At 41.3% G+C, this 19104-nt stretch overlaps 1 protein-coding gene across 4 annotated transcripts in view; it reads left to right on the top strand.

Moving 5' to 3' along the window:
• ITPR2 (inositol 1,4,5-trisphosphate receptor type 2) overlaps positions 1-19104 on the top strand; it is a 272920-nt gene that overhangs the window by 204618 nt on the left and 49198 nt on the right. For all 4 annotated transcript variants that reach the window (XM_082011567.1, XM_082011566.1, XM_082011565.1 and 1 more), the window contains 2 exons: positions 798-893; positions 2581-2700. In XM_082011567.1, the coding sequence (XP_081867693.1) occupies positions 798-893; positions 2581-2700 (216 nt within the window). The remainder of the gene's footprint in view (positions 1-797; positions 894-2580; positions 2701-19104) is intronic.

The following is a 19104-nucleotide window of genomic DNA, read 5'->3' as shown; positions in this document are numbered from 1 at the left end:
GCTGACGTCCATCAATAAGCAGCTGAGAATGAGGTTGTATGGTGGCTTGAGAGTTTTACTGGCCCCTGCCTATACCATGGGACTGTGGTCTGCTTCCAAGTATTCACACAGCTCAATCTGTAGTAGAGGATGATGAGGGGATGCTGCGACACGTCAACCAAGGCAACCGCGCTCTGCCAGAAAGAAGTCAAACCTCCCAAACCATTCTTCCTCTCCTGTTCGCAACAACTGATTTAACTGGAAGATGTCAAAGTAAAGGATGTCTTTATGTGCGCCTCCAGGAGTATTTGGTAGTTAAACAAAATTTCAGGAATGTATGAGAACAGTTTATTTTGTAGCCTTTCAAATAATAACCTGTCGAACTTTATAAAAACCAAGGGGGAAGAAAACCTGCCTGAATGATGAAACCTTTCTTGTAAAATGTTTTGTAATTGCCTCTGTTGAGTATTTTTTAACAGAAAGCCATGGCAAAATTTGCTAGGTGGGCAATAAGAAAAGGAAACGGAATTTCATTTCTTGTGCACAGTATAGAGCAAGGCTCTGTATTTAAGTTGAATATTTTTCAATATTTAAAATGTTCTTCCAATATAGCATACAGGGTTGGTTAGGCTTACAGTATGGTGACATTAAAATGGGAGAAAAAGCCTATTAAACATGTCAGTAAAATAAAAGATGCAAGTAGTTAAAAATCTTACCCGCTAAAAGTGGTCCTCATAATCTCAATTAAAACAAATGGAAAGGTCGTTAATCCATGAAATGGATCTAAACTTTGCATTAACTTGGTTTTGTATCACTAGAACAATGCCTCCAAGCTTTTGCTGGCGATTATGGAAAGCAGGCACGACAGTGAGAATGCGGAAAGAATCCTTTTCAACATGAGACCAAGAGAACTGGTGAGTAAACGTCTGAATATTCATAAATCTTTTGGCTGAAAAAAAAATCTGTCATTAAAACATTTTTAAAACGATCTGCATCTAAGCTGAAAAGTGTTGGCAGCATATAGTGACACAATGTATCAGGATAGTGCTAATTCACAAAAAGTACTTTAAAAGGATCAAGCATGCATTATTTCAGTCTTTACGACTTCATTATTTTTATCCGTTTCAAGCACTTTTCTGTAATTGTTTCCTAACCAAATTATCATACTCTGGTAGACTGTCTTCAAGTACACTTTGTCAGGGGCTGGCAAATTAAGCTTGTACTGTTTGTGAAACAGTGCTAACAGAAATGTGTGTGCAGACATATAATATGTAACGTGTAATATGTAACATGTAACATATAAGTTATAAATATATATATATTTGTCCCATGAACAAAGAGAGTTACAAACAGTTGTTGCTGTATTTTGGAACAACTGTGATGTTTGTGTAGGTCTCCAGGAATTTTAAATCGCTTGGAAATCTGCAGAAATTGTTTCAAATCCAGTTGACCATGTAACAGCAGTGACTGAAAAACCTGTTTTGTGGGGAGATCTGTGGGCATCAGCTCTGCCCTGAGGCAGAGCCCAGTGGCCTGCTGGTTTTGGGGTGTCATTGCTAAGGTGGCATGTCAGCACGATGAGGCCGTCCCTTGGGTACAACTGCAGGATCAGGCCCTGTGTGGGGAACAGAGGATTTTATAAATAGAATCATAGAATCATTAAGGTTGGAAAAGACCTTTAAGATCATCAAGTCCAACCATCAACCAACACCAGCATGCCCACTAAACCATGTCCTGAAGTGCCACATCCACAAGTTTTTTGAACACCTCCAGTGATGGTGACTCCACCAGCTCCCTGGGCAGCCTGTGCCAATGTTTGACCACTCTCTCAGTAAAGAAATTTTTTCTAATATCCAATCTAAACCTCCCCTGGCACAACTTGAGGCCATTTCCTCTTGTCCTATCACTAGTTAGTTGGGACAAGAGCTCAACACTCACCTCACCACAACCCCCTTTCAGGTAGTTGTAGAGAGCGATACGGTCTCCCCTCAGCCTCCTCTTCTCCAGACTGAAAAACCCCAGTTCCCTCAGCTGCTCCTCATAAGACTTGTGCTCCAGACCCCTCACCAGCTTCGTTGCCCTTCTCTGGACACGCGCCAGCAATTTTGCCCCCATTGGTCCTGTAAGAGGCTTTTGAATATTTTGGAATTTCCCCAGCAACCTGCCCCTATCTGTATCTTCCTTTCCTTTTTGGTTCACATTGTGGGTTTTTTTCCTGTTAAACTGTGTGGAGAATGCTGAGTGATGTTGCAGCCTGTTCTAGCCAGAGGGAAATCATGGATGCACTCTAAGTGCTGCAGAACACTACTTGCCATATCTGGAGATCCATCTTTAAAAGCATTTGTGAAAATACCTCAGCATTCCTGTTCCTTTCTCATGATTTCAGTTTTGCTGATGAGAAATGTAGCAGTTTAGAGCTTCATAAATACTTCAAGCTTGTCTTTATCAGAAAGTGTTTCTTCGAGTGCTCGCTCTTCTTGCTGAACTTTCCAAACTGCAGCCAGGCTTCAGCTGAACAAGGCGAGTGTCTTCAAACACAGTGTGCCTTTTCCCCAAGAATGACATTTATTTCATTTCTCCCTGGTTGGATTTGTGTTACAGGTGGATGTGATGAAGAATGCATATAACCAAGGCCTCGAATGTGACCATGAGGAGGAGAATGGAGATGATGGCATCTCCCCAAAAGATGTTGGCCATAATATCTATATTTTGGCACATCAGGTGTGTCTTATTTTTTGTATGACTGCTTCCAGAAAACTGTTACGGGGTTAAACTCCACACAAAACCTGTCTGATCAAAAAGGGAAGTTTTCCCTTCTTGTGATTTCTGGCTCATGTATGTGTGACTTTATCTGGAAAGTTGCTGAGAGCAGGACAAGCGAGCAATACCACTGTATGCATAGGCACTCTATGGGATTTGGTAGGCTCTGGTAGGGTCTATTTGTGTGAAATAATGATGTAGAGCAAAACAGTTAATGCCTGCTTAGCTTTGTCTTCTTTTAACATTAAAAGCTCATTTATATCAATGAAATTACAAAGCATATTATCATTATTGATGTATTTTAAATAGTAGCTTCGGTTGTGATACCAGGTAAACTTGGACTGAGAAGACTCCTATTATTTTAGATATCTTAGTCAGCCAAGAATAATTGGGCCTTTTTACTGTTTTCTCCTTTCAAATTATGTTGTAGTGCCCTCAAGCTTTTTCTGATCACTTTTGCTTCTCTACTGATAAAGGCAGAATGTACACTGAAGGTTTTTATTTAACGGGATATTAATTCTTCAGAGCAGTTGATATCTTGCAATTATGTTAAGAGTTTTGAAAAGGTTTTTTAAATTAAAAACTTAAAGACCATATATTTCTTGATTATATCATAGATGGTAGCATTTGGTATTTCATATGAGGGCCAAATTTTTTTTAAATGTTTTTACTAAGTAAGAAGAAATAAACAGAATCACACAGAGTCATAGAATTATTAAGGTTGGAAAGGACCTTCGAGATCATCAAGTCCAACCATTAACCCAACACCACCATGCCCCCTAAACCATGTCCCGAAGCGCTACATCCACGCGTTTTTTGAACACTTCCAGTGATGATGACTCCACCATCTCCCTGGACAGCCTGTTCCAATGCTTGACCACTCTCTCAGTGAAGAAATTTTTCCTCATATCCAGTCTAAACCTCCCCTGGTACAACTTGAGGCCATTTCCTCTCATCCTATCACTAGTTACTTGGGAGAAGAGACCAACACCCATCTCACCACAACCCCCTTTCAGGTAGTTGTAGAGAGCGATGAGGTCTTCCCTCAGCATCCTCTTCTCTAGACTGAACAGATGAGGTTGGGGAGTGTTCTACGTTCATTATGCTTATTAAGTGCTGTTAGGAATTGAATACTCAATGGAAAAAGAAGCAGAAGCGATCTATAGTTATACTAGTATTATGCAATGTTTCTTTCAAGCAAGGAATGCAAAGACAGTTACTGAGTTATGCTCGCGTGCTTGCAGCACATTTAAATAAGTAAGTCTTGTTATTATGTTGTTGTGGTTGACCATGTTCTACTCTTGTGCTGTATGCAGGACTGTATATAAGATCCCTGTTGAAAATGATAGAATGTCTAGAAAGCATCTGTAGCTCCTGACCTTGTACGACTATTTACTCCTTGTATGAATGCTTATAATGAAAATTTAAATGCATGCCAAGTTGAAATGTTGGTATTTTATGTCTTCTGCCTACAGTTTGTGTTAAATGACTTAACAGGGTTTGACACAATGGAAAATAAGTTTTGAGGAGTACAATATAGGCTTAAAACTATATATGAAGTGGCTGCTGGGGTCATTTTACAAAAGAGGTCACTACCAAGGGTACACTAGCTAGCTGAGGTGTAGATTAAGCTCTGTCCCTAGATACATATTCAGGGTGCAGGGGAGGTCCGTGATGCCATTCCACAGCTGTTCCAAATGCCTGATCCATGGTCAGCATTTTGGTTGCATAAGGCTGGATATTTTTGCAGCAATTTACTGAGCTCCTTCCTGTTCTGTAGAATTAAATGGCATAATTGGCTCTGTATGCTGTAAAAATATCCATGTTTTTACAAAAAAGGACTGTTTTCCTTTTATTGCATTTCTGTAACACAGGACATATGTGTGTTTACAATAGCTTTGCACCCATGTCAAGCCCCATATCAAAACAGAGCAATGGAAAGGCAGGCACTTTGGGGCCTTTCTCTCTCCTCCACTAATGAAAAATCTATGATTCTTGGCACAGGACTGCTAATCTTTGACCCCAGACTCTTCCCATGTGTGCCCTTTCGCTCGCCCTGGGATGGGCAGGATACGAGCATGGTCCCTCCTCAGTAAGGCCATTGTTGCCAGGTTCCTTTGCTGGCTCCACTCTCCAAACACCCTCTTATGCTTTGCTGTGTGGACGTTGCTTTTTGATGCCTGGGCCTTCCACTTGGCTTAGCTGACCTGATTTACATAATATTTCTTTGCTGTGCTCCTTACAGTTTCATAGTTCATCTGACTTATTTTTTTCTACAACCAATGTGGCTCTTCAGTCACTTTCCTGACACTTGCTTGTGATCACTTGCTCTAGTTACAGCTTTTTGGTCCCTCTGTAATAGCAGAATCAAGACCAAGAGTTCCTCTTTTTTGCTGCTACAGCCCTCAAACACAGACAGTTTATTTTGGGGAGCTCAGACTTTCAGTTTTTGTCGTTGCACTCTTCAGGGCGATGGTGGGTTCTGCATTTTGCCACCACTACATCCTTCCTTGCCCTTCCTGTGGTTGACTTTACCAGAAGCAAAAGGCATTCTTGTAAATGTTTGACCCACAGTGCATAGAAAGTTATAAATATGTCACAAGCAAGGCTGAGATTTCTGTTACTAAATCTCCTTTACAGCTCCCAACCCCTACCGCAAACGCATATGCAGGCACACGTATGCAAGTGCATGTGGACACTTGTACATCACACACACAGGTATGTGGGCGCAGCAGCCTGGGACATGACGGTAAGGTGCTGACTGTTAAATATGCCGTGTCATGACCGTTATCACGTCTCTTCCACATGTTTCTCTGTCCTCTATTTTCTTTATTTCTTCATCTTCCTCCAGTCTGCCACGTGCCATAGCTGTGCTGCTTCCCCTGCACTGACTCCAGGCTGCCTGGACACTGCTGCTCCTCGCTTTTCCCATTTGATGCGTTATGAGCAGAAATGAGAAAGCCACTAAGAGAAAACAGAACTGAGTTATCCATGAGGAACTACCCTGAGCTGCACCCCCTACTCTGCAGCCTGGCTTTGGGGTAGAGGCTTCTTCCACATGTAGCTCTTCTACAGCCGCTTGTGGAGGAATGACCCAAACTGGTACTTGAGGTCACACCCTGGAAAAACAAGCCTATTATTGCTAGATAGAGAGCATTCACAATTCTCTTGAAAATCCGCAGAGGAGATTCTGTTTTCTTTGTCTTGTTTAAATGTCATGCTCAGAGCCAAGGCTTGAACTTGACATAGCTAATTTCTTACAGTAGTCTTAGGTGAATGCCAGCAGTGTGTTATGGATAGTTCCATCAGCTCTTACACCTCTTCTTTTCAAGCCTCAGTCAAAATAAATTGGTGTGGTATTTTTATTGGTGTCCTTTTAAAAGTTCGTGTTTAAAGCAGGCTACAATTTGTTTTGCAAAGTTAGTAAGGCTGTCCTCAAAGAGACTTCATCTTGATGTGATGTCTCTGTAGAGATTACAAAAGCTTTTGATATAGTAACACAAAAAAGTTTCATATTTACTCACTTCTTATGTGCAGAAGCATTGGTGTAGGAGAATCAAGTTTTTAAACGGCTACCCAAAAAAAGAAATCATAAAAGGCTAAAGAAATCCTTTGGCTTTTCAGATGACTGCATGAGCTTGCTACCTGTTGGTTATAACAAAGATTTCAGTAGTTTGTAAACTCAAAAAAGCTTTCTTGGAGTTAGTAGTAGTTCTGTGAGGTTCATGACCCCTTGACATTTACTGTGAAGTAAGATAAGTCACTGGTTATAGCCACAGGCTCCTGGAGTTTGCATGTACGTATGTATGTGCTTCTGTTAACAGCAAATACTTTGGAGCATTTCTCTGTGTTTTTCAGCTAGATGCAAACTCTCTAAATGGGGCATGAAGCCCAAGCTAATACACTGTACCTTTCAGCAGGAGCTTTATTCATGAGGCTCAGAAGAACATGAAATAACTTTACATAGCTTCTAGTCAGCTTGCAGCATGGGAAGAATGCACTTTCGTCTGCCTGTAAAACTACGTAGACATGTCCTTGATCTAGAAGGATGTGAGTGGGTATGGACTAGGGAAGCAAATTGTAATACTGTAAAAAAACTTTTCAAATTTTCAATGCCTTGTCACTTCTTCCATCTGGTTCCCAAAGCTGTTGCAGGAGTACAGGCGTACTGACCTAGCATGTCACCCCTTTCATGATGCATGTTCTGTGCTCTCAGACAAGCAAAATGTTTACTCAACTGCTCAATTTTAAGCATATGCTTACATGCATACAAAAGGCTGAGAGAGTTGGGGTTGTTCAGCCTGGAGAAGAGAAGGCTCCGGTGAGACCTTATTGCAGCCTTCCAGTCCTTAAAGGGGACCTATAAGAAAGATGGGGACAGACTTTTTAGCAGGGCCTGTTGCAATAGGACAAGGGGTAATGGTTTTAAACTGAAAGAGGGTAGATTTAGGATAGATATAATGAAGAAATTTTTGACAATGAAGGTGGTGAAGCACTGGCACAGGTTTCCCAGAGAGGTGGTAGATGGCCCATCCCTGGCAACATTCCAGGTCAGGTTGGACGGGGCTCTGAGCAACCTCGTCTAGTTGAAGGTCTCCCTGCTCGTGGCCACGGGATTGGACTAGATGACCTTAAAAGGTCCCTTCCAACCCAAAGATCCTATGATTCTATGATTCTATGCCTTGCTGGAGTGGGAGCATAGGTCTTGGAATTTTACAATACCTTTATAACCTCCAGGTAAATAGAAGGTTGGGTTTTTTTAATGAGGCTAAGCTAAAAATTTATTTAAATCCCAGTGGAGTACCAAAACTACTTTTATTTATATAATTTCCTGGTGGCACCAAGATTTAATGAAAAATGATTTCTTCCACCCCGTAAGGTTAGAAGAAATTAACACTGCTTGATATCAATGCAGGTATACAGCATAAACAGACACAAGCTTGAACCAGGCTGTCTTCTGATAGACTAACACAGTTGGAAGTGTTCTTACATTTATAAGTTCTTAAAATAAACCAAGTTAAAAGAGGTGGGATTTGCTGTGAATTGTAAGGTTCTTGCTGCAGGTACTACTAAGCATACTGTAGCAATAGGACATCACGAGTAAGTCATACTCCTTCCTCTCTGGTGCTAATTTTAAATGGACTGAGCAAAATAAGTCATTCAGCCTTATATATTTGTTAATATATTAATATAAAAATCAAGATTTCTTTATCAAACTTGGCAAGCTTTATCAAAATAGAATCTTATTGCAGCATTTACTTCATGCAGTATATCGCATATTCGTGTACACACGTGAAGAGTATTTGATAACTAGGCAATTAAAATGGTAATAATTGATGGCATGGATATAGTTTGGGAGTAGGGGTACACTACGGGCTATTTTTTAAAAGTTACTATTTTTGACATTTGAAATCGAACTGCTTTGATAATGAGACTTGGATAAGACACACTCATTAAGGAGAAACTAAAGTCAGTTTTAAGAAATTTAGCTATCCAAGTAGGTGGAATTCTAAGAAGCACAAAGCCTTTTTTTTTTTGTGGGTTTCTGTTCAGCATGTCATTCTAGATCTTTCATTGCGTTTGAGTATAGCAAGGGCTGGGACCACCTTTATTTTCCAGATCAGTGCTGTGCCTAGAGCTGCATGGTTCTGGGACTCTTATATGCTACAGCAGAACAAATAAATGATAATAATAACACTGGCTTCAGAAAGTTTTTAAGAATTAATTTTCCTTTTTATAGGATTTTGGAGCGGTTAAAAGCTTTTGTTAATTTTGTTTCCCCCTCTTTTAAAGTAGGTGGTATTACCCAGTAATACCCAGGTAAAGATGCCAAGCCAGAAGCAAGTATAGACAACAAGTCATTAGCTGTCATGGGAAGTGAATACAGCTTGCTTGATCCCCGGAAGTTTCCTTTAACTGCTACACTGGGTTTCCTCCTATGCTCACTCAATCCCAGCTACTTTACTAATGAGGAAAATTGGCATTTATCAGGTAATGCAGGTGAGAATTGCATAATCACTAGGCACATTAGTACTCCCAAGAGTCTTTTAAAGAGATCATGCTAACATATATTTTTCAAATAAATTTTCCTGTGCTGCTAATATTATGGATTGTTAAGGCAAGAAGAGCTTTCATAAGATTGAGGGAGGTATTGTAAGGTTTAAGTTTTTTTGTGGGTGGTTATTTTTGGTGTTGTAGCTTGGAGCAGCTGCTGGCTTTCCTTCACTTAGCTATATTTCAACATTTAGACAGGTGAACTTAGACCTTGGTCCTCCTTTCCCCTTGTGTTTGTGTGTGTGTGTATAAAATAAAATACATTTATTAAAACATATTCTATAAAATAAATGTGAATCCAATTGTCTTGACCGATGTATAATTCAAGTCAGGTCAAGGGGTTCCATGGCAAGACCTTGCTTAAAATGATGGGTACAGATTTTCCATGGTTTAATGTACGGGGAACACGAGAAGTAACACTGTGAATGTGTGCCTACAAATGTAAGACAGGATCACTGCATGTAACTTGTCCTTTAGTATGAGAATCCAAAGCTTTCTGAACTGGCTGTGTTGTCCCAGGCGGACAAAACAGTATTCTGCTTGAAGTGTGACTGTGGTCAAGGTGAAATTTAAAAAGAAATGTTGATGATCTCCCTGTCCTTGTGGGAGCTGTGACTTCCAGAGCATTTTGCTCTAAAAGACAGTCTTATCCTCATCCAGTTGGGAAGCAGCTTTAAGCTCCAGCAAGGATCCTCCAGAAGAGCTGAGATCTGGGGACTACACTGGTTCAATGAGTTTTTAAGCTTGCTGACCTCTTTCTGCCCATCCTCTGCCTCAGGTAGATGCTTTGCTCAAAAATGGAGCTGTGGCCCATTAGTCCCATAAGTGCCTGTCTTTACAAAACATTAGGTTGTGCCTAGGTTCTGCTGATGAAGATTTTGAGTTGATTCTGTTCTGTGAAGAAGATGGCTTGGTTTATTTGAATTTTCGTACATCTCTGACTGGTAAACTCTAAAAAAGTGGTGCCTTTAGTACCTGAGAATAGGATTTTGGAAAAAAGACCCAAATAGAAAAAGGTCTGATCTTGTCTGGTGTAAATGGATGTACTGTATCAGAATCACTGGTTACATTGAGTGAAAATATAGATCAGTCACATTTTGTGTAGCAATGACCATTTTCAAATTTTGCAGCTGATGTGAGCAAGCAGCAATTGGTAGGTTTTACTAGAGATTGTTTTCCCAAGCACCTGATGGTAAATGGAGAAAAATACTATACATACTTAAATAAACAGGACTACCTTTTGAGGCCAGATGATCAAACCTATCCTTTAGGGTAAACCTGCCCTTCAGGATGAATAGCTGTGAGTTTGTGCAATAAAGATGCTCCCTTTCTGCAGGACAGGTGGAATTTTTAGAGCTAAAGGGTGTTGGGTTTTGCAAGGTTTTGCAGAGGTTTGCAGTTTTTTGGTGTGTTGTTGGGTTTCTTTTTGTTTCTCTCCCCTTAACAGAGAAGCTCTTGCTGATAGCAGTGCCAAACAATGGGCTAATAGGGACAAGTCCCGGGAACTGTGACTGTCAGGGGACTCATATCCTTGGCTGCCAGACCTGAAACTTCTCATAGAACTTTTATGCTCCACATGTTGTTTTGTAGTTATCATCCTGATGAGACAGGCTATGGCATCAAAATGACACCGGCTAATTAAATGTCAGCAGAATCAGAAGCTGTTGCAAGGCTTTTACACTTAGATTGCCAAGATGGAAACAGAAGCCAATGACGCACATCACCCTCCTTGCGGCTCATTAGGGTGGTATATAACTCTACCTTCATCCAGCTACAGTGTAGAGAGGCAGTATGGAGGCTGCCACAGGGGCTTGACACTAATGAGCACCTGAAAGATTAAACAAATGTCTGTGGCTGCTGTTAGGTCTCGGGTTAAAACCTTGGCAACTTGTGCTTCGTTGTTAGGTCTCAGGTTAAAACCTTGGCAACTTGTCCTTCGATGTTTTCTTTTTCTCCCCTTCTCCTTGGAAGCAACTCACCTCAGAATCCCGTTGTGTCTTTGATAGGGATCTACGTGGGCACCTCAGTTTTCCCTCTGGTGTCCTGTTGACTTAGGCTGCTGAGAGCTGCTAGGATTCAGGCTAGAGCTTTTTAGTGTAGGCTGGCCACAAAGGTTTTAGCTTATTTTCATTTTTCTTGTTCTAATTCTCTAGACTAAGATCAAGTGTCTATTATACATGTGTGTTTTAGTATATGTAATATTAATAAGGGATATATCCTGTTTGGCTGTGGCGACTGTGCATTTCACGAGTGCACAGGTGGCCTTAATATTTCTGCTTTGTGGGTTTCTTCTTCTATCTTTAACTTCTGTAATCCTCTGTCCTTGTGTTTCGTGGTTTACAAGATTTTTTTGTCATTGGGAAATATATTGTATTGGTGTCAGGGCCCAAACGTTACACCAGAAGATATATCCTTTCTTTGTCAAATGTCTGCATTGTGAAATCTTCACATTAGTCTGTGGTTTTACTCTCAAAATTGGCTGTGAGACAATGACATACAGTTGAAGACATTCTCTGCTCTCAGGCTCTATCTGCAGTCCCGTATTAGTAATAAACATACTACCTTTTTATTGCTATCTGAAGCAGCATGGGCTGGGGAGACTGATTTTAGTTCTCCCTTGGTTCTGTATCAGCAGCAGGGCAGTTAGTTAGCTTCCCACGTTAAGAACGGGTCTTCATTTAGCCAAATCCTCAGCTGGTCTACATGGGAATGCCTCCACTGAAAGTAGGCAAGCAATACTGATTTATACTAGTAGAGAACTTGACCTGTTGCCTTCAAACTCTACTCTTATCCTAGAGCTCACCACTTGCATTTGGCATGCGCAGTCTTCATTAAAAGTGATGATACATGTGAAAAAGAGCATGGCTTGACTTAAAGCTTTTCTATTGAATTTGCATGGAGAAGCATTAAGTGGAAGTAAAATCATAGCTTGTAAACTGAGTAAACTCAATTCAGAGGTCATTGAGAGGCAACAAATATGGAACCACACAGTGCCATCTTTACAAAGTCACTCTTCAAAGTAGACTTTCAGTTGCCCTCAACTGCAGTGCGTACATATTGTCTGCTCAGAGACGTATGTAATGTAGCTACTTACTTTGCTCAGATTGCAGCAAACTGCCCATATTAAGAAAGCTGAATTACACGAAATGTTGAATTGTAATAATCTTCTGTAGGTGAAGGCTTGCTCTGGAGGCTGAGCTGAGGCTTTTCCATTAGAGGTGACCTTCAAATGAACCGAAGTGCTTTTTTTCTTATATCTAAAGTACAACTAAAACATCTTACTCTAAGCTAGGAGGAACTTGCTTTGTTTGTTTGTTTTGAGGGGAAGTGAGGGTAACCTTGGAAATATCATGAAAGTGAACTCTGGTCTTACTTAATATTATCAGAGCAGTTCTAATAGGCCTCAGATATCTGCATGGTGAAATCCTACACCTTAATTAAAAACGGGGGGGGGGACATCTTCTCTAACAAAGACACACCTTTTTATCTGTCTCAATTGTTCAGTAGTCACTGAAGTAATTACAGGTTAACAAAAATAAAGAGCATTAATCAGAATGTCAAAATATGTTTGTTCCTCACAGTTGCTCAATTTTAACTCTCATCTCCTCTGATGTCATAATTTAATTAGGTATCTCAGTCATCATAGAGGTTTCCAGAATAGACAAGGTCTGAATTTGTAATCTACAAATAGGCAGAGCTACCGCAGGTGCCATCCTCTTTATTTCACTTATTTAACACAGCACAGAAATCTGAAAATGAGGTCCATCTTGCACTTTTTCTGAGGCAGCTTTAAGAGTTACTGATTAAAAGTGTCCAGCTGTGAAATTTAGTTTTCACAGCTGATTATGCTTTTCTACACCAAAAGTGAGGTGATCAGTTATTTATGACCACCAGTAGGTTTACAAGAGTAAAACACCTACAGACCTGCACACAGATAAGCATCTAATCAGCCTGGGGTTAAAGAAACCGTTTCTCTGCCATTATGTATATATGGGCAAGGATTTTCAGGATGTGTTTTATGAATGATGATCTGTGGTCGTTTTAAATGAACTCGGTCTTTCTAGCCTTTGCTTTCTATGAGTCTGTCTGCAGAGCACCAGTTAGCTGGTTGTTGGTTGGGTAAAGCAGCATTATTTATGAATGTCTGATGAGGAGAGATTAAATTTTTACCCTTTTGCTCTCCCACCAGGGACTGTTACTTCAGAGGTGCAAGGTGAAAAGTGCTTTCCTGAGGACTTATTATTAGCCATAATACAGAGTTGGAAAGAGCGACTCGCCATTCTACTTTCTCTTCTCTCTGTTCCTATGCCCCTGAATTATTTTTTTTTTAAATATTTTGTTCTGCTAATTGGAGAGTGAGGCAAACATTCAACAGCATGATTGAAAAAGCTGGAAAATCTTACCACTGTAATTATCTGAAGGGACTCATCTCTCAGTTTCTGTCCATCTCCACACTTGGTAACTGCCCTGTTTTGTACCCCACAAAGTTTATACATCAGACCCATGCAGAGATGACGAAATGCATGTCTCTTGTGAATTTGACCGATTGCAGCTCCATCTGTGTACTTGCTACTTTAGTCTTATATGTTTTTGACCCTGAATGACCAAGTTATGGTTTTCTGTGTGTTGTGGAAATAACTGTTGAAGAAGTGGGATGCTAACAAGATTGGCGATGAACAGACTTTTTACTTTGCTGTTGCTGTAACATCTAAGAGGACCACATAATGGCCATACTCAAGTGCTTGAATCACAGAGGCTGAGCCTTGATATCAAGTTGCAACTGAGGACTTAAGCCTCTTTAATATGCTTCATTGAAGATTGATAGATGGCTCATCCCAGCCTCTACAAGTGCAGTGTATGTACAGTGGCTGTCTTCCAAGCCATACCTGCATGTAGCAGAGCTATTGGTTATATCATAGGTTGGGTTGGTGAACTGCATCCAGCTTAAGAGGTCACAGTGTGCAAAAGACATCATGGCGCTATACTGCAAATGTATGAGATGAGACTTAAGGGTGGGAAGACACGAGGAGGGAGCCAGTGATGCAAGTCTCACACTTTAGGTCAGAGACTGATCTGGTTTCCATGTAGATTGTGTAGACCCTGGAGAAGAAGATGAGCTCATTCTGGAAGTATCAACCCATGAGTTACTTTCTGCTCTGCGCTTGGTGCCAGAGGAAGGGAGGTTGACTGCCAGTCAATGTCTTCTAGTCTTATGTCTTACAGGAAGAAATATGTGTAAATATGCCAAAATAAGAGTCATAAGCAGTTCCTCTTTTTGTTTGTGCTAGCCTTCCTTTTCTTTAGAAGACACATATTGGACAGCAGTAGATAGCTATTTTGCAGACAATCACTGTTCTGGATAAGAAGAGGAACCTAGAAAGTAAAGTGCATGATAACAAGAGGATTTTGGGAGTTCCTGAAAAGGGTATGCCATTCATAGCTCTCTTATCTCAGGTTTATGTATATATTTTGTATGTATATAAAGTGTTGGTGGCTTTTAGAGGTGAACAGTTCTCTTCCCGTGTGGATTTGGGATCCATATGCTTGCTGGTCTGTTGCTGGTTTTGGTCTTTCTCAGACTGGGTTTGTACAGTGTTGGTGAGCATAACAGTAACGTCTTATTTTGGGCACAATGTTTTATCTGCCTTTCATAGAAGTTGCGTGTGGCTGGGATCTTCTTGTTATACTGTGAAGAAGACTAGTTTCAGTAACTCTGCTCACTTTTTCTTCATCTTCCATTGAACTTTCTTGTTATCTTCCCATAATCATGTCTGACACTTCCATCATCTCCTTATTACCTTCCATCCTGTACTCTCTAAAATTTTACTTACAGTAATCATAGGAGGCAGTCTACAAGTGCAGTTGTGTCATCCTTTTGGAACACTCAAGATTGCAACTGTCGACATCCTATGTTCAGTATGGTCAGTGTACACCAAAACCCAAATGTGACCAATGTATGCGTTGAGCCGATTTGACAGTTTACACATAGCCTGCAGAGGTGTTTCACACCCAGTGCCCTCAAATTAATTTTGTTTTGTTGCAACACATTTTATCTGATCTGAACTTTCCCCACACGTACACTTTTTTTTTTTTTTTGCAAGTAAGCTTTGCCTATGAAAGAAATTACAAAGATGACAAAGGAAAGTAAAGCTCATTGAAATGTTGGAAAGTCATTTTGTCTTCTACTGGCTTTCATCAGAGATAAAAGAACAGCAAAACCACAGCAAAAATAGCAATAAAATTACTATGGGGGCTGCAAACCTAATAGTGGTAGAGATCACCTAACTGTGGTAGTTTCTCTTATGTGATAATGTCAGGGTGTTTTATTTCTCCCTTCCCTGTGAGGTAGATCACTATTATCCACAATTTGTAGTGTGCACCACGTGGAGGCTGGGAAGGAGAGGTGGTGTCTCAGAGGTTACACAAGGCCATGGAAGACCCAGCAACAGAATCCAAAGCATCTGGACCACCCAGGGCCCTGCTGTACCACAAGCCATCAGGGGAAGATTAACTCTGAACCCTTTTGGTTGCTCTGTACAGTGTAATCATCTAAATTAAATCAATGAATACTTGATTTGAGAGTCTCCCATTGCTCTATCCCTGCTGTTCCTAATGTTTGTTAACAGATTGCTTTGTGGTAGAGTGCAAAGGTGCCGCTCTATAAAACTATAATGACTTCTGGAAAGGAAGTTTGCCCTGTGTATTGCAGAAAGCACCATTCAGTTTTGATTGGAACATGGGGAGTTGAGAAGTTGTTATTGCTGTTAGTACAGCCAGTTGGAATAAAAATTTCTGCTCAGTTACGGTTAAGATGACATTTCCTTTTTCCTTGCTTTCTCTCTCTCCTTGTTTACCAATGGCAAAGGAGTGTTCTCATTTGCCCTGGGCAGGGAGCTGGTGTGTGGTAAGGTGCTGGCACGCCGAGGAAGAGGATCACCTTTTCTGTCTCCTGTCCTCTTCTGTCTCTCACCCATCCTGTTTGCTACTCCCTTGACTTTCTCTTTGCTGTTGTTTCGCTCTCCTTGAGGTTTTTCTTGTCAGTCCTGAGGCAGCTTTTTTATCCTTTCTTGCTCTCCAAGCAGAAAATGAAGCATTTGGTGAGATGACTGGGGCTTCCCCTCGTGAGGGGGTTTGGTGGTGCCAGATCTCACTCTGCCTGGCTACAGGAGCTGAGGGACCAAAGGGGAAAAAAGAGGAAGAGATTGTGACTGTGAACGAGCCCCAACTGCACAAGTCTGTCTGCACAGCAAGGTGAAACTGATCTGAATAGATGCCATTATTCTGCCGTTCCTGGAAGTTGTATTTGGTCTTGTTGGTCCCTGGTGAAAGAACGCTGGCCTTTGGGCTGGAAACCCACATTGCACTGCGTCGACTTACAGCAGGTCTGTCAGATGTCATGCATTGCACCGCAGGTCTGTACAAACCGCTCTTGCCTCACGTTCCCCAGGGTCTGTAGCTCGTTAACGTCCAGGGCTGTGCTCTGGCCTCTCTCTGCCCTGACACCTTAGACAGGGCTGACTGGCACATCGGAGGGCTGGCTAGTGAGCTGCCGTGGGGGCATGGGGTAAGGGCAGAGAGGGCACCGTGCAGTGCTATAGCTTGCAAGCGCACCACACATCCACTTCCCTCCCCAAAATGAGCCCCAGTCCCCAGCACGATCCCGACCTAACCCAGCGCCCTTCGCCGCCCAGGTGTGCCTGTGTGCCAGGTATCTTCCCCGCCAAATTGCCTTACAACTGTGAGAAGAGACTCCAGGGAACTGGTGACAAGGATAACAGTTTTAAAAATAATTTTCTTTCTATTTTTTTAGGTGTTTGTAGTGCTTCTTTATGGTAATACAGTAAATAGAAAGTGTTTCAAGGCACAGAATCTATTTGTGACTTTATTTGTGCTTCTCAGCCAGTTATCCAGAGCTTATACTAATTCTCCATCGGCCTTTTCTAGAAAATCAATTTAACACTTTTGACACTTTGCCAGTGAACCGACTCTTCCATGAAAATCCTGGTTGCTTACAGGGCACTAAGCCTCACCCATTTGGATCCCTTTATACCATTCTAGTAATAAAAAGTCACCTTTCCCCCCCAGGTTTGGTAGTCTTAAAACTCTAGAGGGTGAAACAGATCTCATAGAATTTGGGAGTCTTCAACCTGCTATTTCTAGCTCATATTTATCGGATTCCTGTCCTTTTTGGGGCCTAAAGCAAAGCCCGGTGAAGCTGGCAGGAGTTTTGACAGCCGTCTCTGCTGTGTACTGGGTTAGACCTCATGCCTCCAGTGAGGACTGGGCTATTGAGGAGACCCTTGGAGTATCCCACGTCAATGAGTTATTAACAGGCTGATGACATGAGTGTTCACAGCTTTAAATCACTTCTTCTTTGAGAACATTTAAATAACTGCATTTTTGTTGAAGGAATTATTGACTTTAAAACAAAAAGCCTGCCGGAAACCCTTATGTTGTTAATCGCAAAAGATGGGTCTGCTGTGGTTTTCCATGCTGATGATCGTATATGGAATTCCAGGTGACCAGCAGATCTGATTTTATAATCATGTGTGAGGAGTTTAGACTGAGTATTACTTGTAATTCTGTCATTTATCTGTACTGTTTCTTTATTAGTGTCTTCAGTGTTCTTGGTCTGTCCTCAATCTTTCACGTTTTGTACTGATGCTTCATTACAGTATTTTTCCAAATTTTTGAAGTAAAAGTCTTTCAAGATGAACAACAATCCTTCCTTGGGAACTGACTGAAAGCCAAGTGATGTTTATTCATATAGCTATTGCCTTACACATCTCCTCTTCAGAAATCACTGTTCTATTGTATGTTATTGCTTCCTCATCCCTACATGCCTTGATGAGTAGTAAAATGTAGTGTTGACATTTAAAGTATCATCACTGGCATGGTTGATGGGTGAGTGAGTGCCTGACTGAGAGAGTTTTCTCCTCAGAGGTGATATTTTTTTGGGCGCTCTGCAAATTCAGGCTCTAGTGATGGGGGTTTTTTGTATTAGTTAACACCTGACGCACATTTTTGAGCTTTGCTTTGCAAACATAGATGGGGCTGTTCTTTTCCTTATAGTCACTATTGTCCATGCTCGTCCCGTGTCTTGTCGTTCAGCCGCCTCAAAAGGTTTGTGCAGCACTTTGTAAATAACATTTAAGCACATCACAGGAGTTAAATATGAAAAAATGTCAGTCGGGGCTTGCACGGCCTTTACAGGCCAGTCACAGACTGTCATCTAGGGTGTATTATCAGCTTGGATAAGTTTCCCATATTTTAGGTTCACAGTTTGTCACTACATTGTTATTTTCATTGCTATGTCTTTGATCTCAGAAAAAGCTCTGCACTCGTCGAGGAGTCTGTTGACACAGTCCCCTTTGCCCACGTGGGCCTTTGAGCTCATTACAGGGTGAAGGAAGGATCATGAAAGCAGAGCTTCAGAAAACATTGTAGTTGCCAAATAACATAGCATTTATAAAGCTCTTCTGTGTCTTACTGTGGGCCTCTGCTTCATATCTGAGCTTTCAAAGATTACTGTCCACACCATTCTTTCATTGATGTAGCTGCGACAATACAAAAATATTAGCAGTACTTGGCGCTGTGTCAGCGTAGAGGAATCCATGCCACGTCGGAACTGCAATACAAGCAGAAAGTAGATAAACCCTTTTCTCTGAGGTTACTGTCTGAAGGTCTAGACTACAGAAGGCAAGTGGATACAGAGAGATGGGGAAACAGGAAGAAATGAAATTATGAGCGCTTATTGCCTACCATTGCTGCTGACAGCTTTAGGTAGGATTCCCTTCTGAAATCTGCTGTAGTTCTTCCAGCTTGGTCAGCAATCCCTGGTTGGTTCCGAAGTCTCTTTGCTGGCAGCCAAGGTGTCAGAGGACCCTGCCCTGTTCTTCAGATGTTTTTGTCTGGTGCTAGTGTCAGGGAGGCCCAGCTGTGTGGTGCTAGGCTCTGTACACACATCAGCACAAGACAGTTGCTGCCTGAAAGCACAAGTCTAGTAAAGTATAATGAAGACCACTGAATGCACGTGTTTTGAAGTTGCGTAGCGGCTGTTCACATGAAACCTGGTAGTAAAATATGCACTGCATCAGTGCTGTCCCAAACCACCAGCAGTCTGTTAAGTTTAACACACCGTCGCAGTCAGTCCCGTTACAGCACAAGAGGGCTGAGATGGTTTTCCCTTCTAGTCCGTGTGGTAAGGGAACTTCTGTTACTCATATTTATCAAGAGATACTTTTACAGTAAAAGTTATGGACAGTTGAAAGTATATCAGGAAGCAATACCTTGAGTTTTCATATGGGTTAC

Source organism: Phaethon aethereus (genome assembly GCF_964289735.1).
Source record: "Phaethon aethereus genome assembly, chromosome: 1".
Classification (NCBI taxonomy): Eukaryota; Metazoa; Chordata; class Aves; order Phaethontiformes; family Phaethontidae; genus Phaethon; species Phaethon aethereus.
The sequence above is the reverse complement of the archived record's forward strand: the minus strand, read 5'-3'. Positions and strand labels throughout refer to the sequence as shown.